This window comes from Chinchilla lanigera, unplaced genomic scaffold, assembly GCF_000276665.1.
Source record: "Chinchilla lanigera isolate Chin_1 unplaced genomic scaffold, ChiLan1.0 scaffold00030, whole genome shotgun sequence".
NCBI lineage: Eukaryota > Metazoa > Chordata > Mammalia > Rodentia > Chinchillidae > Chinchilla > Chinchilla lanigera.
In genome coordinates, this window is record NW_004955431.1 from 18,700,356 (window position 1) to 18,724,846 (window position 24,491).

Below are 24,491 nucleotides of genomic sequence, written 5' to 3' on the forward strand. Positions count from 1 at the left end.
ACAAACCCGTTTATACCACAAGGCCTGGTGTCCCCGGTGCCCTTGAACAGGGGTTCTTTTGACCTAAACGTACCACTCAAGCATCCAGCACAGATCACCTGCTATCCACTGGGTCATGTAATCCTCATCCTGGATATAAAGTCGTTTTTGTTTCGTTTGTTCGTGTGTATGTGTGTATATCTGTGTCCGTGTCTGTCTCTCTGTCTGTCTGTGTACACACATATGTAGGTAGTACTGGAGATTAAACCCAAAGCCTTTGTGCTGAGCTACATCCACAGCCCTTTTTTATTTTTACTTTTGTGACATGGTCCCTGAATTGCCCAAGTTGGGCTCATACTTACAATCTTCCTGCCTCAGCCTCTCAGAATGCTGGGATTATAGGCATGTGCAACCATAGCTGGATAAGTTAAGTTTTTATTGAATGCCTAAGGATCGCCACAGAAAATAGTAACATTGCTGAGTTGTAGGATACATCCTAGAAGGTCTAAGCAGCTGTGGAGAGAAAGGATAAGGAAGGGCCTGAAGGGAAAGGGAGCCTGAGTTGTAAGAGAAAAGGCAGTTGGGGTTCCAGGGAACAGGGGGAGCCTCGGGGCCAGGGCAGAACTAACGGTAAGGCCGGGCCAGGCAAACAAGTGTTCTTCCTGGGAAGGAGGGTGGAGGCCACCAGATGGGGTCATGGGTCTTGTTGGCACAAGCCACTGAGAGCCATTGTAGGGCCAAGCCCTGCAGCAGCCTGGAAGATGCTCTTCTCCTCGGCCACCTTAGCTAGGAGTCCAGCTCCTATCTGAGCTCTGCTCAAGGTCAGAATTCAAGAAAAGCAAAGTACCAAACACATTTCACACGGCCTTGGATTTCCCCTGTCCTTGGCGGGCCTCATGTGCCTGCTGAAGGGTCTCTTTGTCTTTCCATCTCAGGAGAAAAGAAAGGCCCCATCTTAAAGTTTGCCAAGCTCCCGTTTTGTGAGGCACTGGCTCAGAGCACAGGGGCTTTCTCCTTGGTATCATCTTTGTGTGCCTCCCCCAGAGATTGTTTCATGCGTGCCACTTGGTAGTAATTTTTTCTCCTGATGGAAATTTGGGCTACCAGTATGTCTAATATGTGAGCAGGGTCCTACAAAACACACGTTGTTTGTCTGATTAGAAGAGCAGGTGTCTGCCTTTCATGTGGGGGAGGGAAAGCTCTTTTCAAGGAAGAGATGCTGAACATCAGAAGCTAGCCTTTCCGTACTCCAGGCCTGTGCTCCGAGTAAACACGCGGTGGACACGCCATTGCCTGGAAGAGGCAGGTCCGGGCCCCTACAAAAACCTGACAGGAAATAGACCCAGGGCGTTTGCTTTTCAATACACAGACCTTCACATTCTGTTTCCAGAATACTGGCTGCCTCTCCCTAATCTGTTAGTGAGAATTAAGTAAAGGCAAATTACCTGAATACACCTGAGAAGGAAGGAGTGACAGACTTACAATATTAAAGTTGGACTTTAACTCTCTTCCTTTGTGAGCTAGGAAAGTAAGACCAGAGAGACCAGTAAAACCAGCGTGTTTTACCTGTAGTCGTCCAGCAGGACCAGGACTAAGCGCAGGCCTAACGAAGGGTCCAGGGCCCCAACCTTCTGTCACACGCCGCCTATTACTGTGGTAGCATCGAGCTGTTCAACTAAATGAATTCTTCAACAGCACTTTTTTTCTTCCACCCACGTGGGTCAGGGAGTTTAATTCTTCAGATACACTGCGTCTTTTCTGCTTCACATCAGCTGAAGGATGTTGCATGGGCAGCTGCTGCAGTGGGGCTTGCAGTGACGCCCTGAAGGGGGCGCCAGAGGACCATTTCAGGGTCTGCAAGTTGCACACGACTCAAGTGGGTCACCAAGCCCAGGAACTGTGAGGCTGTCACTTCTCCATGTGTAGAATACCTGTAGGCATTTCAGACTCTTAGTCCTGCTAGAGGGGAAAGTATGACAGGGTAAGGAAAAACTAAGGAAGGGAGTTAAATAATCAGGTTTCCATGGTGTCCAGGTCCACCCTCTGTTGCCGTAACTCAAGCGTTCTGGTGAATCGGGAAGAACAGAGGCTTGTTTTGCCCATGGTGCTGGAAGCAGAGCTTCCAAGAGCTTAGTGCCAGTAGCTAGCTGCACAGCTTCTAATAAGGGCCATATGCTGCTTCAACTCGGGCGAACGCAGGAAAGAGCAAGCAGGCACATGCAGAAATAGAAGGGGAGACAGAAGGGCCCACCCCACACTGTACCAACCCGCTCTCAGAACGAACCCAGTCCCTGTACTACACTGTCCACTCTATAGGCCGGCGCCCCCAAGACTAATCACCACTTAAAGGTCCCAGTGGCTCTTGGCGCCATTACACTGGCTCTTAGCTGTGAACGTGAGTTTTGGCAGGGAGCGCAGAGTACACGCTAATCAGACATTTGAAACCCTATGTATTAGCATAGAACAGTCCGCCCAGTAATAAAAAGTACTGTGAAAACATGACTTGTTGCCTCTCACATGAACAGGCTCTCATAAGTAGGAAACGTGTGGTGTAGCGTTACATGATGAAATCAACCCCTGCCGTCACAGGGCGAAGCCTACTTTGGCTGCGGAGAGGAGCGCTCCTCTTTGGTGGTGTTTCGTGCTGCTCGGCGGAAGGGAAGAGGGTGAAGGAAATGGTTGTGTAAGAATGAGGACCCAAGAATGTTACTGTTCTGCATTCTGGACCCTGCTGCTGTAATACAGTCATCTCATGATGTTTTCCCAATCCGCTAGGCTGTTTAAACAGATTCCAGGGTTTATTTTCCCTGGATGATTTAGTCACTTCTTACTGTCAGTGGTCTCACCATCTCTTTTTGTTTAAGAAGAAGAGAGAAATGTAGGTAAATTTGGATTTTTTGGGGTTTTTTGGTCTTTTTGAGACAGGGTCCCACTATGCAGTTCAGACTAGCCTTGAGCTCACTTGTAGCCCAGGCTGGTCTCGAACTCACAGCAATCCTCCCACCTCAGCCTCCCGAGTGCTGGGATTACAGCGTGCTCCACCACGCCTGGCAATGTAGATAAATTTGGAGAAATGGAACCTGTTCTTGTTATTGGCCTTGAAGCTGAGTTTCAAAGAAAAACGCAGGGAGCTGATTTTCCGTCTTGTCCACAGCGCTGGGGATGGCATGTGCTCAGGAGGGCTGTCCAGGGTACCAGGTGTGGTCACCTCGCTCCGTCAGCTGTGCATTCCTCTATTGACTGTGACCCTCAGCCAGGAAGTTGAGAGTGATGTTGCTGAGCGGCTTGCTTGATAAGTGTGTTGGTCTCTCTGTGCTCACATTTCCTTGTTGTGTTTGGATGGGTGAGGGGAAAAGTGTGGTAACATTTGGATCATTCACTTTATGCAGGACCGCCAAGAAATACTTGTTTGACTCTGAAAATTAAGGGATTTGTTCTGCCTCTAGAGTCATTCCTGTGTTATAAGTTTGACTTTCTAGAAGGAGGAAAGCAACCTAATGATCTTGAACTGTCTGATTCATCACGGACTCACTTCCTGTTTCTGCTCATTTATTTACCCCTAGTTTGAGATATTTTGCTGTTTGCCGCCTTTCGTGTATTTGACGCTTTGGCAGGTGATGGTGTGTTCATCATCATCTGTTCAAGTAGCCGGGGAGATTTTACTCCACTGATGCTCAGCCTCTTGCTTCACCGTTCCCCTGTTGTTTCCAGTTTTTCACGCTTAAGGCTTATGCTCCTGGCTTTGTGTTTGTGGAAGGCTGGTTTTATTTTTTCCCCTTTGCATCTCAATGCTGTGGAAAGTACCTTTTCTATAGAGAGCTGTCCTGGGTTGGGGGATGCCACATTGTGGAGTCCGGCCATTTCTGCCGGTCAGCAGAGAAGGGACAGGCTAGTGTGACCTTCCCAGCTCGATTTTGAATGGTCCTATGGAAAAGTCCAGTGTGCAGCTCACTGCTGATTCAGTCACAGGCCTACAGGGCTGGCCGGCCCGTGCCATTCTTCTGTCCCCTGCTGCTCTCCGAGCATGTTGAGTTTTTATTACTACAGAGAAGAAGGAAACTCAGCCCCTGTTGTCACAGGGCGAAGCCTACTTTTGCTGCAGAGCGGACTGCTTCCCGATGGAGACGCTAGGTACTGCCTGGACCCTCCTTTTCCTCCCTGTCTTGCCTGGTGCAGCTTTGGTATGTTACGACTTGGGGATGCCCCCTGTTGAAATGTTGAAACCGTGAATGAATCATCCCCAAAGTATTTAGACAAAGCAGCTACAAAAACCAGAGCTGTAGTTCCAAATGTAACAGTCTTGGGGAGCTGTGAGCCTGGTGCTGTATTTATTGTTTACGAGGAATGTCTGCAAACAGAGCTACTGGGAATCCTTTCACTAAGGCACTTTGCAAAACAAATAGGAGTGCGTTTGCATACTTCTATTCCTTTCCAAATATAGAAAAGCATAATTCGTGTTTTTGAGCAGCCCAGGCGATCTGTAAGAGGATAAAACCTGTGTTTATGTGCTCCAGTGATGGGGAAATGATACTAGCACCCTGAGTGGATTACAAAGAGCCATTATGTGCTTTCTGAGGTTTTTCACTTATTTGTCAAATAGGCAGAATATTTTTATCGTGTGATGTTTCCTGGTATGAAATGCTGTGGGTTCTTCAAGGAGGCCCTGTTATATAAATAGCCAACAGCGTGGTTGTACTTTTGACTCTCTACCTTTGTTTAGTGAAAAGTGAGTGAGTTGGCCCTGTGCTGTGAAATTTGAGGTCGGGAGACGTGATTGTCTACCTAAGACGCTAGGATGATCTGGTTCCTTCCTGCTCTTGCTTGCTGGCACTGTGTTGCTGCGGAGACTTGAGCTTCTCTGAATGCGTCTGGAGAGTGAAGATGATGGGACTTGGCCACTTCGGAAACACCACACTGAAGAACAGTAAGGACGCTCGGGCAGTGCCGCCTTAGCTCCGTGCATCTGCTTCCCCTTGCTTTTTAGAGCACACTTAAGTGCCCTTCGTAAGTCATTCTTCCAGGATATTGGAGTTCGCTGTGATCCTGCTTGTCAAGCCCTAAGCACAGTGATTTAGTGGCCGGATTTATATTTTTTAAATCTGCAGCCAATTGTGGAACACGCAAGCTTTTAAGAGGATTTAGAACTTCTAATTCACTGGTCTGATTTATCATGGGCTTTGCACTTAACAGCAGCTTCCAAAACAAGAATCCCGTGTTTCTTGTCAGCACAGTCATCTTGGAGAAGGCTTTCTGAGTGTAGAAAGGGCCAAGACAAAGGCTGGGTTTATCAGCAGAGAATTAGAGGAAAGAACGAAGAGGGAGACGAGAGGAGGAAACGGGACGTGGGGAGAACCTGATTGTAAAAATGCCCCGAGCAGCTCTGTGTTTATGTGTCTTTGCCTCGAACCTGTATTTCGCAGAACCCATGGCGTCAAAACTGTTAATTCACTTTGTAAAACCCAGGACTGTAACAGGATTTGTACTTCTTTGTGCTGACTTAGATACCGGAAGTGGTTTTTCTACCATTTGTCAGATTCAGAGAAAGACTGTCATCCCCTGATCCCGAATTGAGAGATGCTCAGTGAGCTTCTCTTTGTGCCTCTTAGGGTCTGCGTGCCCGTGCTTACATGTTCCTGCCACTTCTGCAGAAAGCTCAGACGAACCTGGGGCAACCAGAAAAGCCCGTGTTAGAAAGTCTGTCTTGGGATCATGGCCAGCTGAAGCAACTTCTAATCTGGTCTTGGAAAACTCCTTATTTCCCTTCTTATACCCCCAACACACACACCACATACACATACACACACACACACGCACACACACGCCACACACCCACATGCCACACACTGCCGCCAGCAGGACTGCCATCTTTCCGCTGTGGGCTGACTGATTAGCACAGCCTCCCCAGGCTCTTGAGGCCCTTTCTTCTGCTCCACAGCAGTTGTTTATCTGATGATCTTGGCTCCAGCCTGTGATTTCCAAACAGACGATAACTCTTTTTCCACTGCTGTGACGGGGCACAAAGCGTAGCTTCTCCAACTGAGCCCAAAGGGAGTTTCTGCTCACACCAAGGGAACCCTGACAGTGTGTTACAAACACCGGGGCCTCTCCCACAGCATCATCTGCAGTGGCAGCTCCTAGAGCTTTTGGTGGTGGTGGTAAAATAGCAGCTCAGCCGTCAGTGCCTAGAAACCTCATGCAGAGTCTTAAATCTGACCTGTGACTCTAAAGACACCACGCTGCTGATGGAAGTGACCTGTCACACCCGCCTTAGCACCTCTCTTTCCAGGGGCCGAGTCTGGAGATAGCCTGCAGAAATGGTATCTCTCGAGGGGCAGGGAAAAAAGGAAGAACAGGTCATCAGCCTTGGGCCTCAGGTGGCTGTGGGAGAGGATGTATTGTTGTCTGTTACCTCTTTTCATGCTTCAGTGATACTTTGGTCCATGTCACTGATCTTTCTGCCAAGGACACTGTCTGTTGTGTGACTGGTGGAGTGAAGGGAAAGGCTGATCCAGATGAATCCTCCCCATATGCTGCCATGTTGGTTTCCTAGGATGTGGTTCAGGGGTGCAGGGAGTTGATCATCACCACCCTACATATCAAACTCTGGGCCACAGGAAGAAACAGGACTAAGACCCCTGGACCTGGTGTCCAGTCAGCCCGCGGAGCCATTGCTCGCTTGGGTAAGAAGATTGTGAGGACTGAGAATGTCAACCCCCCATCCCCTTTGACAGCACCCAAGGAAAGGATGTTGCCATGGTTGCAGTCTACAAACAAGACTCAAGTTATTCTCTGTTAGAAAATAACTTATAACGCACTGTCAGGGTCCCCTTGATGTGGGCAGTAATTTGTACAAATTGCTTTTGTGTCAGCTGAAAAGGAAAAAGAGAAAAAAACTGCCAACTGCTGCTAAGCAGCACCTCCCAGAAAGCCGTGCTTCCTGCAGCACAGCAGGTTGGACCTTCTGGCCTGGAGCCGAGGAGCCATAGGCTGAGGGCATTGGAGAGGTGATGATGTGGCAGAGACAGCAGGACAAGGTCGGAGGCCATGCCATGGGCAGACGGGCTGGGGTGAAGAACAGCCCAGATGCTAGGAGAACAGCCTGGCCTGGCCGACTCATTCTCTGAGAGGTGAAAGGTGAGAACTGTGAAACGGGAGACTTAGCGTCAGACTTCGGAAGTAATCTGGGCTTTGTTCGTTTCTAGCTTGTGCTCATGGACCGTCCAGTTTAATCTCTATGAAGTGGAGCTAGTGGCTCACAGAATTGTACAGATTAAATGACATAATACCGTGTATGCGACGCGGTAAGTGATCAAAAACTGGTGTTGGTTATAACTGCATTTTTATTATTGTTACTATTGACGCATGGAGGATTAAGAAGTTTAAAAGTTTGGGTAAAGTCACCATGGAAAAGCAGAAAAATGGGCTGTGTAGGGAGCCCTTTCAGCAACTAGCACAAGAATGATGGATCCACTAATCACCAGGACAGGTCAGATCTCCAAGTCCAGCTCTAGCAAGTGACTGTTAACTAGTAAACTGATCTTTAGATTGTTTTGAATAACTTACTTGCATGCAATAAAAAAGGTATGCTGTGAAAAATCCTTCCTCTCTCACTGACACCATCTTCTGGAGCTCATCCAATCGGAGCAGCCTCATTTGTTACAGAATGTGCGATTACACTTAAAGACCCTTCCGTTGCTGCCCACCCAGGGAGTAAGGAGTGGTCTGGGTCTTTCTACACGTGCTGCTGGCTCTTGCAGGTAAGAGCCGCTAAGTGAGTAAACTTCTATATTCATGGCAGCTCTTAGAGTTGAGTGTGAGGGTTCAGAATTAGACATGGGAGAGGCAGGGGAGATGAGAGATGGAAACTTAAGCGTTCCAGGTAGCAGTGGATCTCACACAGAAGGACTCAAGCAAAGCAGTTGTCCTGTGTCCCTGCAGAACCCGCATGCAGAGGCTATGCTGAAGTGGTTCCCTGTCGAAAGTCAGTTCCTTCCTGACACATGACCTTAGAGCCTGCCGCTGTCCCTGGCTAATGTCTGCACAGCAAAATGCAGGTGCTGGTCCCATTCCCTCACCCGCCTCTGATCTGCCCTGCTGGTCCCCAAGAGCATGAGGTGTACATGGCCGCCGACAGGGCTGAGGTTGTGCCTGGAAGTTGCCCAGTACCGTTGCCTATTGTATTTTGGCTTCATTTATGCGTGAGCTATTATGGAGCACCTACTGTGTGCTGACACTCTTAGAAGCCAGGAACCAGCAGGGACCTAGTTTAAACCTTACCTTTATAGAGATCTTATCCTCTAGCAGGAGATGGACAATAGCTCGGTGATTATGGGTTAGACTGTGAGGTGAGATTTACACATTAATGCAGGGACAAGATACAGAATGATAGGGGTGTGGGCAGGGTGAGTTAGGATCTGAGTGAGGTAAAGGAAGGAGATGTGTGATCTTTGGAGCCATGAGACATCCAGGCAGAGAGAAGAGCAAGTGCAAAGGTCCCACGGCAGACGCAAGCTGGACGTGTTGGTGGTTTTCTAGGTGGGTGAGGCAGGGAAAGAGGAGTGGGACGAGATGAGGAAGGATCCCCTCTGTAGGCCGTGTGGGCTATGCCGGGATTCTGGCGTTCCTGCTTAACAAGAGGAAACCCCTGGATGGCTGCGAGCAGGGAACTGATGTGATTAGTTTTCTCCTTTTGAAACGTATTTGAAAGCTCACTTACGAGAAATAATGCCAAGGGCAAATACAAAACCTGGAGGCCAGATAGATGACGGCAGATCAGGAGGTAACATGAACAAGGAATGCTGCGTGTGCAGACACACCTGGGCAGAGGGCATAAGCCCATCAGTTCCTTCCTGGTCTTGTGCCCCACGAGCCTCCACCAGCCCAGCAGTCTTCATGAGTCTGAGCCTGTGTAGGAGGTCCTGTACCAGGAATGGGCGCGGAGGCTGGAGGGGAGCCGTGCAGGATTTGGGGGAACCGTTATACACTAGCATTCTACCGCTGAGCTGTACACCAGCCCTGACTTGTGTGGGTTTTTTTAACGGACAGTCAGGCTACAAGAAATCTAGGACTCAAGCTTAGCAGCTCTCCTTTCCTATTCTCACACTGATTTATCTTTGGCTTGGTTCTCCCGGCTCACTGTCAACCTGCACCCTGGTTTGTGTTGAAATGTGGCCGCCATCAGTTCTCCTGGTAGCCACTGAGAGAGGCTGACCCTTTGCCTCAATTCCAGTTTCCAGTTCCCAGGAAAGAGGGCTGATTGCAAGAGGGCCCAGCCTGGGATATGGCACCCCTGGACCAGTCGGAGATGGCCGTGGGACAAGGGCAAAGGGTGGGCATTACTTTCTACTAGGATGGCACGTACTGACGTCTCAGTGGGCGAATGCGGGTGAAAGAGAGAGAACTCCGAGGACAGAGGAGGTGTCCCCAACCTCAGAACTGTTAGGTGGTGGAATAACCTTAGAATCATCCTTGCAGAATATATCTCTACAGTGGAATTTAATCTTTCTTCCTCTTTTTTTCTGGTTATTTTTTCTTGATGCCTTCTTGACAGTCATGCTCTCCTTTTACTTGTCTCTTCAGTTGCATGCTCTGAGGTGCTCACCATGGTCTGCTTGCCCCATGGTCTTCTCTTAAGAAGATAAAGTCAATGGCATTGGATTGCTAATTGCTTTGTAACTCACATCTGTGGTCTGGGAAAGCTGGGTTGAATAAAAAGCTCTTTGGGTTAGAAGGGAACGTTAATATTGACTATCTCAAATCTAGAAACAGGAAACAGATATTAAAATCATTTTGGAAAATAAGAGTTCAATTTAGGAGCCGTTGGGGAAGGGAAATTGTCTTTACCACCCTTTTTTCTTTTTTTTTGTTTTTTTGGTACCGGTAATGGAACTCAGGACCTTGAGTTTGCCAGGCAGGCGCTTGTGCCGCTGAGCTATATCCCCGGCCCTCTTACCACCCTTTTGAGAAACTTCTCAAAGATAAGAATTGCACTTCACGTTCAGTTTTGAGGTTGTTTCATCACCATGGGTAGTTTTTTCTTTAAAGTGTATATCTCTTTATTCCTCAGTTGTGTTCCTTTTTTAAAAATCGACTTAATTTTACTTAAAAATCAGTCAGTTTTCGGAATTCTATTCTGATAGAGGCAGAGTCACCTTAATTTTCACACAACTTATATGCAAGCCCATTTTTCTTACAAAACATGCTTATTGATTTTGTTTTCCGCATCACTGAGCAAGCTCCTGGCAGCTTGTTTATTACCTGGACATTGTGCTAGAGGTCCTCATTTCAGAATATAGAAGTAGAATTTTATCACTTCAAAAATTACAATGCACAAAATATACCTTCCACCCTGCTAGACACACCTCCATGCTTAGGCTCTGTGAAGGGCCTTTAGGTAGCTATAAGACCCAAAAATCTTGCTCCAAAATACAGTTAATGTGTTAAGAACTCTACCTATTTAGTTTTCTTTTCTTTTAGACCATTGTATTTTCTGAAAGGTTGCAGAGGAGAGTGGGTGAAGCCCATCCTGAAACTACCATCATTAAGGGCTTAACTGGGTCAGGGGTCCTGGTTTAAGAATGGTCACAAATTATCCTTTAAGTTCCATACCCCAGAAGATGAGTTAAGCCCTGTCCTGAATTTTAATATCAGAGATGGTATTTGTTCAAAGAATAAACAGCATAATAGAGAAGGCATACACTGGGAAGCTGCAACACTAGGAATCACATCCTAGCTCTGAACTTCAGGTTTCTTAATCTGCACGATACGGCATTTCGGTGGGGACAGGCACATTCTGTAAAGCTCTGGCCAATAGGTGGCAGGTGCTGGTAAGGAATGGATACATAAGTGTGCTGCATTTATTCTGAACTTTGTAGATTTCACACACCTATCCCATTGAGCCTAACAGTGATCGCCACACCTGTCTTTATCAGCGAGAAAAATTGAAGCTCTGAGAAGGTGGCGTTGGGTTTGTCCTAAGCCAGCTGCTGACCTAACCCGGAAGGTAGCATGTCCTGCTAGTTCCCAAGATGGATGGCTTAAGTGGTCTCCCCCTGGAGAGCCGTCTGGACACTGCTCTGCTGGCCCTGGTGCTTGGAACACCGGTGGACTCTGAAAGCAGGTGGCCTGTTGCAGTTGGCTTTTCACCCAGAAGTCTGTCACCTGCTGTTCCATCTGAAGGTCAGCAGTGCCCAGTGAATAAGAGGAGCGTTTCTGAGGTCCCAGCTCCTGGATTTGGACTTGCTGTGCCGGCTCATCTCACAGCCACTTACAGCTGGAAGCCTCTGTTGCTCAGCCTTAAATGGGGTTACGGTGACATCCACCTCCCTCTTTGGGTTGCTTTTAGAATTCAGTGAGAACCTGCATCTGAGAGTTTTAAAAAGAACCAAGCCCGTGGTAGGCGCTGGCAGATGTTCATTGCTGTCATTACTACCTGTAAAGTAGGCATTACACCCCCTACCTACATCCAAGGCAGCTGTCCCAAGACCAGAGATTGTGTTGTCCATGAGAGGCCAGGCACACAAACTTAGTATGCACAGTGACTGAACACCTTTAGGGTCATTGGCAGGGTGGCAGTGCAAAAACAAATCCTATTCCTGTCTGGGTGGCCTATCTTTGAACAAAACCAGAATACGTGGTAACAGTCATGTTAATCCAGAAGGCAGGAGAAGGATTCCCTACAGGAGGGGGTGCTGCCACCACACCCCTCATCCAACTTTTTGATAGTCACGGAAAGCTGCACCTGCTGCATGCTCCTGGCTCCATTTTACGGGACAGGAAGTCAGCACTCTGCAAAGGGTGTCACCTCACTGACCCAGTCACCCAGGCAGTGGACAAAGCTCCACTGACCCTAAGTCCATCACTCCTAGGTGCTGTCTGCCTGGGGTTAGGAGTGTAAAGCCAAGCGTGTCACCCTGAAAAGCTAACACCACCAAAGCAGGGAGGTGCCCCAAGAAGATAGGAGAGCAGGTTCAGTATAGTTCTCTCACCAATTAAATGGCATGCTGGAAGAAATGTAACCTTATAAAAGTAGGGTGGTATAAAGTCACCATGTCAAACTGGAAGAAAAATAGCAAGAAGAGCTCCAAAGGTTAGTCCCACAGCGCTGATCTATAGCCTGGACCGAGATAGAGGACAGGGAGCGGCCGTGTCCTTTCAGAGATTCTGAGAAACTGACAGATAAGAGTGGGTGGAAACCCAGGGCACGTCCTTGGACTGTCTGTTGGTAGACACTGAGTTTCTCTTTCACTTTGCCTCTTTCCACCTTCAGGTTTGAGCTGAGGGTGCACAGCGGGTAATCATTGTAGCCAGCACCCCAGGGCACAGCATTCCCCAACTCCAATTGCTGGTGCGAGAGCCACCCTACCCCTTCACTAGCTGGGTGGCCTGGCACCCCCTGCCTCCCTGTGGGCCTCGGCTTCCCTTCCTGTACAGTGAGGGAATGAGATTCAGCTGGTTCATTCATTCCTATCATCAGTATCTACAGCACCTTATATGCCAGGCATTGTTCTATGTGCTGAGGGTTCAGCAGTTTCAGAACAGATAAAAATCTCTTCCCTCCTGGAGTTCACATCAGCATGGAAACTACAAGGCTACTTCCGCTGTCATTGGACATTGGATTCTGTGGTCTCCCCATGGTGGCTGATGCTCCTGCCACAAGCCCTGCCTGCCAGGCTTTTAGCAAACTGCACCGCTAGTTGATGGGAGATTGTAAGAGAGCTGCTTTCTTTTTGAAATTTCTATTTTAATATAAATGTTATCAAATTATAGCATCCACTTAGAAAGGGATGTAAACAGAATGTGAATTCTGACACATTGTAACCAGCACTCACGCCAAGAAACAAAACATGAGCCCCATTGGAGAGAGAGTCCTTATGTCCCTGCAGTCCTTGTCCCTCCCACATGGAAAAACCGTCCCCAGCTAGCTAGTACGAGGTCTTTGTTTTGTTAACTTTTATGTGTCCTTTTGTACACTGGTTCTTCACGGTGGCGTATTTGTGAGAGTCACTTACGCTACTTCCCGCTGTCATGGTTGGTTTATTCTCACTGTTCCATGAATATTCAGCAGTTGGACCTTATGGATTATTTCCTTTTGGGGGCAGTTGTTACATAGCGACAGTGCCATGGACGCGAGTGGCTCTGCTTTCTGGCAAACGTGTCTGCGTCACCCAGGGCCATGGCTCTGTCACGGGGTGTGTGTAAGCTCAGTTCTCAGGGACTCTGTCGTTTTCCCCAGAGGATGTACAAAATAGGTCCCACCAGCAACGTGTAATTGTTCAGATGCTGAACACTCAGTTTGTTTCACGCTGTAGCCATTCCAGGTCGTGTGTACTGGTGTCATATTGTGGTTTCAATTTGCATTTCTCTGACATCTCACAGAGTGTGCCAGGGAACTCTGTTCCCTTAATCAGAGCTGTCTGTCCAGCCCAGGCCTTCACCCCGTGGCCTGCCTGGGCGCAGAGGTCCCTACTGTCAGGCTTACCCCTAACTGGCTGGATATTTCCCCAGGAAGAAGAAGAATGGCACCACACGCTCAGCCAGCACTCCTGAGGGCGAGGTGCCTACCTATAAGTATAACATGAACTTTGAGAAGGTGGGCAAGTGCATCATAATAAACAACAAGAACTTCGACAAAGTGACAGGTAGGCAGTGTGGGCCTGGGCTCCCCTCTCCTGTTCCGTTCCATTTGCTCTGGTTTGTATCAGACATCCACTGGAGAAGCGCTGTGCCCAGCTTCCGTGGCACGCAGTCTCCTGAAGGTGGTGTTCTTACATCCGGGGGAAAGTGACGCAGAGAAACCAAGGACCGACAGCCTGAGGACCCACTGTGCGTATTAGCATTCAGGGACTCTGACCAAGTTCTGTTTCCCTTTGATTGGGCCTGGGAGTTACCACCAGAAGATCCCCCTTTTGTGGATGGGCTGAGTCCTCTCTGTTTTTTTTCTTCTCATTTCATTTGCTCCTTTAAATTGTGGCCTTGGAGTGTATTCTGTGTACTCCGAGCGTTCATGCTGGAGCTGGCGCTGGCTGCACTGAACACCTCACCTGAGGATAACCTGTAGATGCAGCTCGTGCCTGGATTCGTTGCTTTATTCCCACAGGCATGGGCATCCGAAATGGAACGGACAAAGATGCTGCAGCCCTTTTCAAGTGCTTCCGTAGCCTGGGTTTTGACGTGGTTGTTCATAATGACTGCACCTGTGCCAAGATGCAAGATCTGCTTAAACGAGGTGAGCACGCACCCTCCCTTCTTGCCCCTGCATGGAGAGGTCTCTGGAGTACGCTTCACAGGACCGAGAGACTTTCATGTGGAATGCTTTCTTCCCCTGGCCGCTCTATACCTGTCCTGGGAGAGAGAAATCTCTTTCATGAGACATTGCTATCTCTGTAAAAAGATGACGTCAACTTGACTTCCTGCAAGAGAAGTAGCTCTTGCTAAACAATATTAGCAGGAAAATATTAGCACCTTTTATCCTGAAATAAAAACAATATTAGCACCTTTTATCCTGAAATAAAAACACCAGGTATGGTGGTATACGCCTGTAATCCCAGCACTTGGGAGACTGAGGCAGGAGGATCACTGCGAGTTCAAGACTAGCCTGGGCTACAAAGTGAGCTCAAGGCCAGCCTGAACTGCATAAGGAGACCCTGTCTCAAAAAAGACCCAAAAAAAGAAAAAAGTAGGTTCTGTATATGTAGAATGGGCCTGGTTCCAAAAGGCTGACTCCCAGGGGAGTGACAAGTCTATATCCTCCTGTCCAGAATGAAGTTTAAGTGCGAAGTATTCCTGGTGGCAGGCAGAGAAGAGTAGTCCCTATACTGTATTCCTGGGAACTGCTTTATTTTCTGTATGGCACATCTATGATCTTATTTCATTAGAAATGAAATAAACCTTTACACAATATTGGCCGATAGTGCTATTATCATGTCCATTTTATAAATGTAGGGATAGTGCTTGAGAGAGGATATAAGACATACTGAAGAGCCAGTGAGGAGCAGAACCAAAACCCAAGCTCGGGTTTTCACACTCCAGGACTAATGCATATCTGTACACCACACCATCTGACAGCTGTCCCCTGTGGTGCTCTGGCATTCAGCGCAGGTGTTTGAAAGCCCTACCAGTTCATTAGACGGGGATCCATAGGCAGCAGATAGTTCACTGTTGCTTTTCTTAGTTGCACATGTTAAAAAGAAAAAGATCCTATCCTCTCTTACTATTTTTAACCAGGCATCTTTTCAGAGTTTTTTCAAACTTGAAACAAGCTTAATTTCTACACCCTAGCAGGTCATGTAGTAGAACAGACTAGAAATCAGGAGTTCAGGTTGTGGGTCTAACCCAAACCCCACAGCTAGGTGGCCCAGGTTTTCTAGGTGACCTAGGACATAGCTTCCCAGTTTATTTCCTTTCCTGAAATGTGGGCCATGATCCCAGCTCTACAGATTTCTTGGGTTTGGAGGGAGGTGAGCATGCTTTTGAGAAGTATTTGGGCCTTAACTCACGGCTTGGACCAGCTGTCCTTTCCATTGTCTTGAAGGTGAATTATTCCACCCAAGATGAGAGCATGTCACTGTTAAGAGAATTCTTAATTTTTATCCTATTAAAACAGTAAAGTGGTTAATTCTCCTGACTTGGTGTTGTAATAGGTTCCAGTGAGGACAAAACTCTACATTTTCCTACTCGATCCTAATTCCTCTGATTTTATAATAAGCTGAGAATTCTAACTTTCATCACCGTGGCTGTGTCTCTCTGTTATCAAAACAAGTACAGAAATCATACAGCTTTGTGCACAGGGATCTCAGCAGTTAGCATGGGAGGAGCTGCGCCTGCTGCCTGGAAGTGCTGAGCAAGGGCGAGGCAGGACCGTCCTTGAAGCATGGCGCCCACAGATTGTACCACCTCTGGGCAGGGTTATGACACCACTCTGAGATTCCAGCTTTTATCCTGAAATAAAAACAATAGAGCCCTTTTTTGTGGGGCTTTTCTTGGGATTCAATAAGATAATTGGCACACAGAACCTGGGTATAACAAATAGTAAGTGCTCATGAAGTTCTAGATCTTCCTCTTCCTCAGCCATCACAGAGAAAAAGAAAGTCTGTGTTTATTAGCTAAATACTTAACTAGTTGGTTAACACCACAGAACCATAGGTGAGTTGGAGCTCAGCCAAGGAGCGATGGAAGCTGCAGTACTGTCCCACCCCAGTGTCCTGAGTTGACAGCCAGTCTAGTATTTTTTCTTCTTCCTTTTTGAAATTTTTTTATTGTGTTGAACTAAACACAAAAGAGAAGTTGCCACTGTAATCTTTTTAAGTGAGTGAGTTTACATTGTTGTACAAACATCACCACCGTCTACCTCCAGAGTTCTTTCCATGTTCATCATTTCTATTAAACATTAACTCCCCGAGTTCCTCTTTGCTGCTGGCAACCACCATTCTTTCCTGCTGTCTCAGTCCCTCATCAAAGACGAGTTGTATAGTACTTGTCCTCTTGTGACTGGCGTATTTCACTTGGCTGACTGTATTATTTTCTTCAAAAAATGCTTGCACAGTGCTTCGCCTGTGGCCTACTTTACAGATACTAACTCATTCAGTGGGTACAACCACCTCTACTTTACAGGCAGGGAAACCGAGACCCAGGGTGGCCCGGGAGCACGCCCAGTGTCACGGAACTAGGGAACAGCAGGGCCCTACCCCCTTCCCCCCAGTATACTGCCTTCCCTAGGCTGCCAAAACACCTGGCCACTGGCTCGCTCCTCATGACACTACCTCGTCTTGGTTTCAGACCAAGCAAGAATTTCACAGTTCTCTTCTCTCTTGTCTTCACTGGTCCTCGGCCTCCTCAGAGGGTGTTCCAGACAAAGCCTGGGCTTCCAGAGGAGCCCGATCCCTGCCCCTCGACCGGCCGCCCCAGGTCCCTCTCACGGTCATGTGCGCTGCCAGTGCTGCCTGCAGAGTGCTACATCTACACCCCCACAGGACCTAAGTGTTACTTGTTTTTTTTTTAATTTTAAAGAGAAAAAAATAAAATTTCAAAACAAATTTAATGGAGGGTAACAGTGGTTTATACATTACATATTGTTACCTTTAAATTAGTGTACAAGATACAGGCATTTAATTGTCTAAACAATATTAGCACAAACCTTTTTCTCAATGAACTCAGAGAAATTAGTAGTATATTTTTAATTATCGTGTGTGTGTATATGTCTACATATATGTATATATATTTTTTTGCTTTTCCCTTCTTTTCTCCTTTCCCCTATCCCAGTTTCTCTTTCCTTTTGAACAGTTTCTTCCCATTTCACAATATCTATTGTACATTTTGTATCTTTCTTACTCTTTCAGCTTCTCATCCCAGGGAGAGCATATGGTGTTTGCACAGGTGCATCTGGTTTATTTCATTTAGAAGGATGGTCTTGAGTTGCATCCATTACCTACAAAAGTCTCCAGTTTATCCTTTATGGCTGAGTAGTACTCCCTAAGTTTCAGTGTTCCAGTGTTTACCTTGCTTGCTTGCAGCTTCTGAGGAAGACCATACGAATTCAGCCTGCTTCGCCTGCATCTTGTTAAGCCATGGAGAAGAAAATTGTATTTATGGAAGAGATGGTGTGACACCAATAAAGGATTTGACGGTCCACTTTCGGGGTGATCGATGCAAAACCCTTTTAGAGAAACCCAAACTCTTTTTCATTCAGGTAATCACTTTTCAAAGCCCTATAGTAGAAAATGGGGAAAAGAAGTGACTCGGACAGCATCATCCTTGCAGATGTACAATCTGTTTCTAGCGGGATATGCGGGTTTGGGTTTGGTTTTTCTGTCTGGATGGTTGCCCTGTGTATCTACATTGGATCACAGTCCAGTGCAGTGCTTTGCTTTGACTAGTAACTCAGCTCACCATTCACCAGACAATCTGAGCTCAGTGTGTGCTATGCACTTCCTGTGCCGCTGGGACATAGCGGAGGAGAGCGCTTCCGTTCCTAACTCCATAGAGTGAGTGATCTCTGCTTTAACATTTAGGCTTGCCGAGGCACGGAGCTTGATGATGGGGTCCAGGCTGACTCGGGGCCCATCAGTGACACCGATGCTAGCCCCCGCTATAAGGTCCCGGTCGAAGCTGACTTTCTCTTCGCTTACTCCACGGTCCCAGGTATCCAGCCCGTTGTCTGCTAACCTCCATCTCACCATCCAGCTGCAGGCTTTTCCCATTGCTGTAGTAATTAATTATGATGTGAGTGCTTCTAACCTGAAATGATTTAAGATTCCAAACTCTTTGAATGCCAGCATCACACGCAGAAGTTTGGGTTTTGGAGCATTTCTGATTGGGCACTTTTTTTCTTTACGGATGTTCAGCCTGTAAAGTCTGTGCACATATTCCAGAATCTAAAACCTCCAAAACCTGAAACACTTTTGCTCCCAAGCATTTTAGCTAAACACTATTCAACCTATGCTACAGGGTATTAACTCATAATAATTAAGTCATAATAAGAAATGCATTGTTTTGCAGTCTGCAGGTCAGAATACCAAAGCACATGGACAGGGCTACCTTTTTTCTGGAGGCTTTGGGGGATAATTCATTTCTTCATTTTCAGTCCAACATGTTAGAACTTCCTGTATTCTTTGGCTCGCTGCCTTTGCCTCCATTTAAAGCCAGCAACCTCACATCCCTCTGACTGTCCCTCTGTCCCCAGATTGCTGTCTCTGGCCACTGCTGGGCAGGTCTCCTGTGATTCACATGGGGCCAACAGGGTCATCCCGCACCTTAGTTCTATAATCTTAATCACATCTGCAAAATCCTTTTTGCCAATAATGTAACATGATAACAGGTTTCGAGTTGAGGGATGGGCATTTTAGGGACCAGTATTCTGCCTTCCATAGGGATGTGTTCCCTTTTCTTTCCAGAAAAGTAGAATTCTCTCCTTTGTTATTGCTATTACTTATAGTAGTTGTAAAAGAAAAACATTTCTGCAGTACTTTATAACTTAGAGTGTTTTTTGTATCTTCCCCCTTATATCATCCTTACTGTAAGAGTGTAGGAAAAGTGTTACTGCTCTTCCGATTTTACAGATGAAAAAAAATGAGCTTGAGTGATGTGTCCAGGGTCAGACAGATTTCAGTGCCTATCATCTGAGCTGGGGCTGAGACAGGGTCCTTTACACAAATAGCAGGAATTGCCAGTGTGACCATGCCTGCTCATCATTCACCAAGCCCCATCCTCGCCTGAGTCCGTTCAGTGAAAGTCCTTCCTTTGTTTTGGGTACGAGCCATCACTAAGTTAGCGTTCTCCTAGCTGTAATAGCGGTTTTGTCGGTTGCTTCATGTGATGGTGTTGGTTACAGTAAATGGGTTAATGTGTTTGGAAAAACCAGTTCTAGTAGGATCTGCAGATGGGATTTAGTGAAGAGAGTAACTTCACAAGCTTTAGGGCTTATATGAGATAGAAAATCATTTGGTGTCATCCTGATCTTGGGAAGCAGACAGTGTAAGAGGCGGGGAGTGTCATTATTAACAAGCCCAATGGTAGAGTTACAGGTGCTCTAAGCAAGGTCTAGAGGAACTCAGAGAGGAAAAAGAAGCTCTTCTAGGGAGGCTGATGAGAAAGGTTTTCCTGAAAAGGAGCTCCTTCCACAGTCATTCAAATTCGGCCACAGGGGCAAGAGGAGGATGGCTTGACAGACAGTGCTGGCGCAAATAGCCCAGTGTGTTTGGTAAATCTCAGGGCTGAACTGTAAGATGTTGTCTGTCAGTGCTCCAGCTGATACAACAAAATACCACGGAGTGGCTTTATCAGGAGGCATTTCTTTCTCGTACTTTCGGCAGCTGGGAAGCCCAGGATCAGGTACTGGCCAGTTTGGTTTCTGGTGAGGGCTCTCTTCCTGACTTGTAACCAGCCATCTTGCTAGGGTGAGAGAGGGCAGAGGGAAGCAAGTGAGCCCAAGCATCAGTGAACTTTCTGGTGTCTCTTCTTATAAGGTCACTAATCCTGTTGGCTCAGAGTCCCACCCTTGTGACTTTATTGAACTTTAATTACCTCCATAAAGGTCCTGTCTTCACACAGTCACATAGAGTGCTGGGACTTCATCATGGGAATTTCAGAGGTAGGCACAGTTCCGTCCATACCACAGCATGTGACAGGGCATGGCAAAGGTCAAACCTGAGCAGGCCCACAAAGGACCATATTGTGATCCCTATGTGCTAGGCTAAGCAGCCTGAGCTTCACCCTGATGAAGAAATGCAGAGAAACTGTTTTTGGTCAGAGTTATAGGATGTCATGTGCTCTTTTGAATGGTTGCCTTGGAGCACCTTTAGGAGAATGGTCAGAGCGCATAGCCCAGGACAATGATACAGTCTGTGACCAAACTCACCAGGTCACTGCATTGAGTGAGATAGTGTAATTGACCCACTTAAAGATGAGTGCATTCTCGTGCTGTTACAACTTCAAACTCAGGCCTCACGCAGGTGACCAGTGCTGTGTGCTGCAGGAGGGGCTGCTAAGTATACCTCAGTTCCTTCCAGTCCCCCAGAGCCACAGGCACCCTGTTTCTGCTGAGCTCTTCCTGCCTTTTCAAGAAGACCTTTGGGCCAGAACGCAGGATAAGAGCCAACTCCCCCTCTCATAAACCATACGTGGTCCATGAGAGACATCTCTTGCCCTGACACTGCCAGCCCTCCCAGGCAGCAGGCTGTCCTGCCTCAGCCCCTCAGTTACTCAGAACCTCTTGCCTCTCCCGTCTCTTCAGCAGGATCCAGCTCTCTAGCTCCCAACGGCAAGAACAAATGTCAGATTTCTCCGAGGTTCTTTACAAGGCTGTTCTCTAGGCTTGGGTTAGAAAGTAGCACTCAGTCCAAAAGGATGCTGAGAAGTGGGGGAGCTGTGGAGTGGTTCTCCACCTTTCCTGTGGACTTTCCCATGTGCAGATTTGTCTCATTGTCTTCTTGGGTGCTCCCTAGGTCCCACAGGGGTGACTGCATCAAAACAGATACGCGTCCACCAGCCCTGGCCTTGAGTGACGCTGGGTGTTACTGGGTCCCCATGCTGAAATTTCCAAAGCATTTTTGAGCATTTTCATGAAGTTCTTTCCATCTGAGATGTTTACCCTCAGCACACCAGCATGGTTCTCATTAGTGATTTATATGCAGACTAGAGGGAAATAATTTCCAGAAAGCAGATCTCAAGGCCCCAGACCCTTGAAAGTTCATTCTCATTGGTGTGGGGAGCAGCTACCAGGTTAGCTCATCAGATCTTCTCATTTCTTTCCCATCAAAGGCTATTACTCTTGGAGGAACCCAGGAAGAGGTTCCTGGTTTGTGCAGGCTCTCTGCTCCATCCTGGAGGAACATGGCAAAGAGCTGGAGCTCATGCAGATCCTTACTAGGGTGAACTACAGAGTAGCCAGACACTTTGAGTCCCAGTCGGATGACCCTCATTTCAACGAGAAGAAGCAGATCCCATGTGTGGTCTCCATGCTCACCAAAGAACTGCACTTCCGCAAGTAACCGTTCCTGCTGGCTGAGAAGCCAGGGATTGCTTGTGGATGAGTCAGATCGTTAGTATCATTATTATTACTATTTTATTTTTATTATTATTATTATTATGATGCTCTTGAAATACCCAGAAATGTTACGAGATTTTAATTTCAGGAAAATGTATTGATTCAGCAGGGAAGAAACATTCTGGTGCTGACGGATGGTCTCCGAATTTTCAGAGACTTCTTTTTTACAATGTTACTCATTTGATGACTTTGTAATTTCCTCTTAAGGTTAATTTTTCTGTTTGTATTTCTTTTACTTTGTTCATTGCACTCAGTACACGCAACAGAAATGACCTCTGGAGAAAGTTCTCAGCCATGTCCACTGGAATTAATGGTGACATTGGTGGAATAGGGTTCTGTTTGCACTTGGAACAATAAATCTCGGCCCTTGACAAAAAATAGCTGAAGAGATAGACGCTGGCCTGTGTTGCAGAAATGGGATTGTATGCTCTGAGTGATTTTTCGTTGGTTTAGGGCAGATTTTTATGCAAGCCTTGCCAGGTAAGAGAGGAGAAAAAAAATCTGATGACTCTAGTATGTATCAGTGAGGGTTCAGTCCCCAAACCGGAAGTTATTCTAGGTGTTAGTATAGGAAATTAAGTTAATAGAAGATAAAGTAATGAAGCCAAACAGCAGAAGACTGTTACCACACCTGGGACTTGAGGACAGTCGGAAGAGGTGTGGCTTCCTGGGGCAGAGGCTGGGATCAGCCACAGAAACTGGGATGCCAGTGGGGACTCCCTGCTGGGAGCTGGGAGCATTGAGGGGCTGTGGAAAATGGAGCCGTGGCTGAGGCAAAGCCACTGGCTGAGATGGTGACAGTGCCAGAGCTGAGTCAGACACCGAGAAACCCCCTGGCCTGCGTCTCCTGTCCTATGTCTTCCACCAGCATCTGACCATTCCATCCTGGAAGCTAGCTGGCCAGAACCCTGGGAGATGTGGCTTCCTCTGATACAGCGTGCAGAGCAGGGGATAGTGAGGCCACAGAACAGCAAAGAGTGGATAGAAGCCTGGCCTATAATGTGAACATATTCCTTGGTGTTCAGCAGTTCATCCAAACATGTATTCATTAAGTTGTCAGATAGTCTACCTATGTGCAAAAAAATGTTTCTGCTTTATGTGCAAGATGGTCTGTGATAGCTTTAAAATCTACTTAGAAGTTTTCAAATTATTCCAGATATTATTCTCAGTAAATTTTTTTGTTACCTCTAATTTTGTGAGGAAGTTTATAGCGAAGATTTGGGGCACTTTGTTTTCAGGATGGTAATATCTTTTGAATTCTTTATATATTACTGTATTTTCCTGCCTAATAACTGGTTAACACATGTTCACATTTATTGATTAAAATGTGACTGCTTAATTCCTAACTGGCTCAGTTCGCTTTCCTTTTTGGGATTCTTACGGCGTGGGGAGATGAGCAAAGAGGGTAAGAACTGACCCTTTTACCGAGACGTGGAGTGGGCCGGCATTGAGGGATAGGGGACGTAAAAGGAATTAAGATGTGTTGTGTACATGTACCAACTCCGCACCATGAATATAATCATTTCGCACTGCAAAGGAAAAATGACACAAAATACGATGCATAATTTCCTTTTGAAGCTAGAACACAGTAAGTGAATAATCATTTGAGAAGCAGAGACTTCACATGAAGGGTTAATCAACTTGTAAACCCATCTGGGATGAGCTGCCATTTATATTAATTTGGCAAAAAAAATCAAACAATGTCAAAGTACCTTCTTCCAAATAAGAAAACCAGTTTTAGGGCCAGTTTATTAGACTTGCCCCTGGTTTCTTGCCATTGAAAAGTATACCAAATGTTCAAAATTGAAGTGGAGATCATAAATTAAGAACCAGCAGGCGTCTATCCTACTCTCCGCAGAATTCATAGGCTGTTGTTTGAAAAGTAGGCTATCATCTAAAGGCCTGTAGCATAGAAAAAAATGTGCTTTAGTGTACTGCAATTTGAAGTAAAAACCACAGCACTCTAAATTTGCTTTGGAAGCTTCATTAAATGGAAAGAAATCACCCTAAATGTTAGTTAATTTTGAGCAGTTATAGGTTACAAACAATGAATATTACAAGTTGAGCATCTAGAATGCTCCAAAGTTCAAAACCTTTTGCATACTCAGAAAGTTTCAAATTTTTGAATTTTGGATTAGTAAAGTCAGTGCAAGTACTTAAAAATCTGAAAAACTGAAATCTGAAACATTTCTGGTCTTAAGCATTTTATATATGACTCTGTCTTACATCCCTGATACCAGAAATGAAATATAAATTGCTATTAAGAAGAGTACCTTAGTGGCACATGCCTGTAATCCCAGCACTCAGGAGGCTGAGGCAGGAGGATCGCTGCAAATTCGAGGCCAACCTGGGCTACAAAGTGAGTTGAAGGCCAGCCTGAGCTGCATACTGAGATCTTGTCTCAAAACGACAAAAGGGAAAAGTACCTTAAGGATTAGGGTATGGGTCAGTGGTAAGGTTCTTGCCTAGAATATGTGAAGCTCAGGGTTCAGTCCCCCAGTACACACACACACATTCACACATGCACACACAATAAAGGGAAGAAAAGGAAGTACCCCTATGGACTTCTCTGGGCAGATAGTCTTATCAAGATCAGAAATCCTGTTCCAAGTTAGCCATCTATTCAGTCACACCTCCATGCTCATACTTTTTAGTCTTCCTATACCTGAAATTCTATTGGTGAGCTTCCCCGGGAGGAAACACAGTCCTGGTGAGTATACATGTTTCTAGTTCTCATTGTCCTCGTGAGCCCAAGTTCCCTGTGCAGAAAGCTCAGACAGCACAGCTTCTGGTACAGCAGGTGGACAGTGTAGTCCACAGCACCCGTGGGTAAAATGAGCTCAAAGCCAGGTTTCTGTTTGTTTTTCTTCCGGGTGCCGCTAACCTATTTAAAATGTTAGCTATTAGTACTGTCACAGGCTCCGTCCTCAGCCTTTTACTCCTGAGCAAATTGCCGCAGATCATCATAAAC

General features: G+C 46.6%; 1 protein-coding gene across 6 annotated transcripts in view; it reads left to right on the plus strand.

Moving 5' to 3' along the window:
- Window positions 1-22,866, plus strand: part of Casp7 (caspase 7, apoptosis-related cysteine peptidase) — a 37,814-nt gene extending 14,948 nt beyond the window's left edge. For 4 of the 6 annotated variants that reach the window (XM_005387788.2, XM_005387789.2, XM_013515832.1 and 1 more), the window contains 5 exons: window positions 13,486-13,619; window positions 14,078-14,206; window positions 17,490-17,665; window positions 17,988-18,117; window positions 21,235-22,866. In XM_005387788.2, the coding sequence (XP_005387845.1) occupies window positions 13,486-13,619; window positions 14,078-14,206; window positions 17,490-17,665; window positions 17,988-18,117; window positions 21,235-21,464 (799 nt within the window). In that variant the 3' untranslated portion in view covers window positions 21,465-22,866. The other 2 variants (XM_005387790.2, XM_005387791.2) reach the window with 2 other exon arrangements.
- Window positions 22,867-24,491: the final 1,625 nt, after the last annotated feature.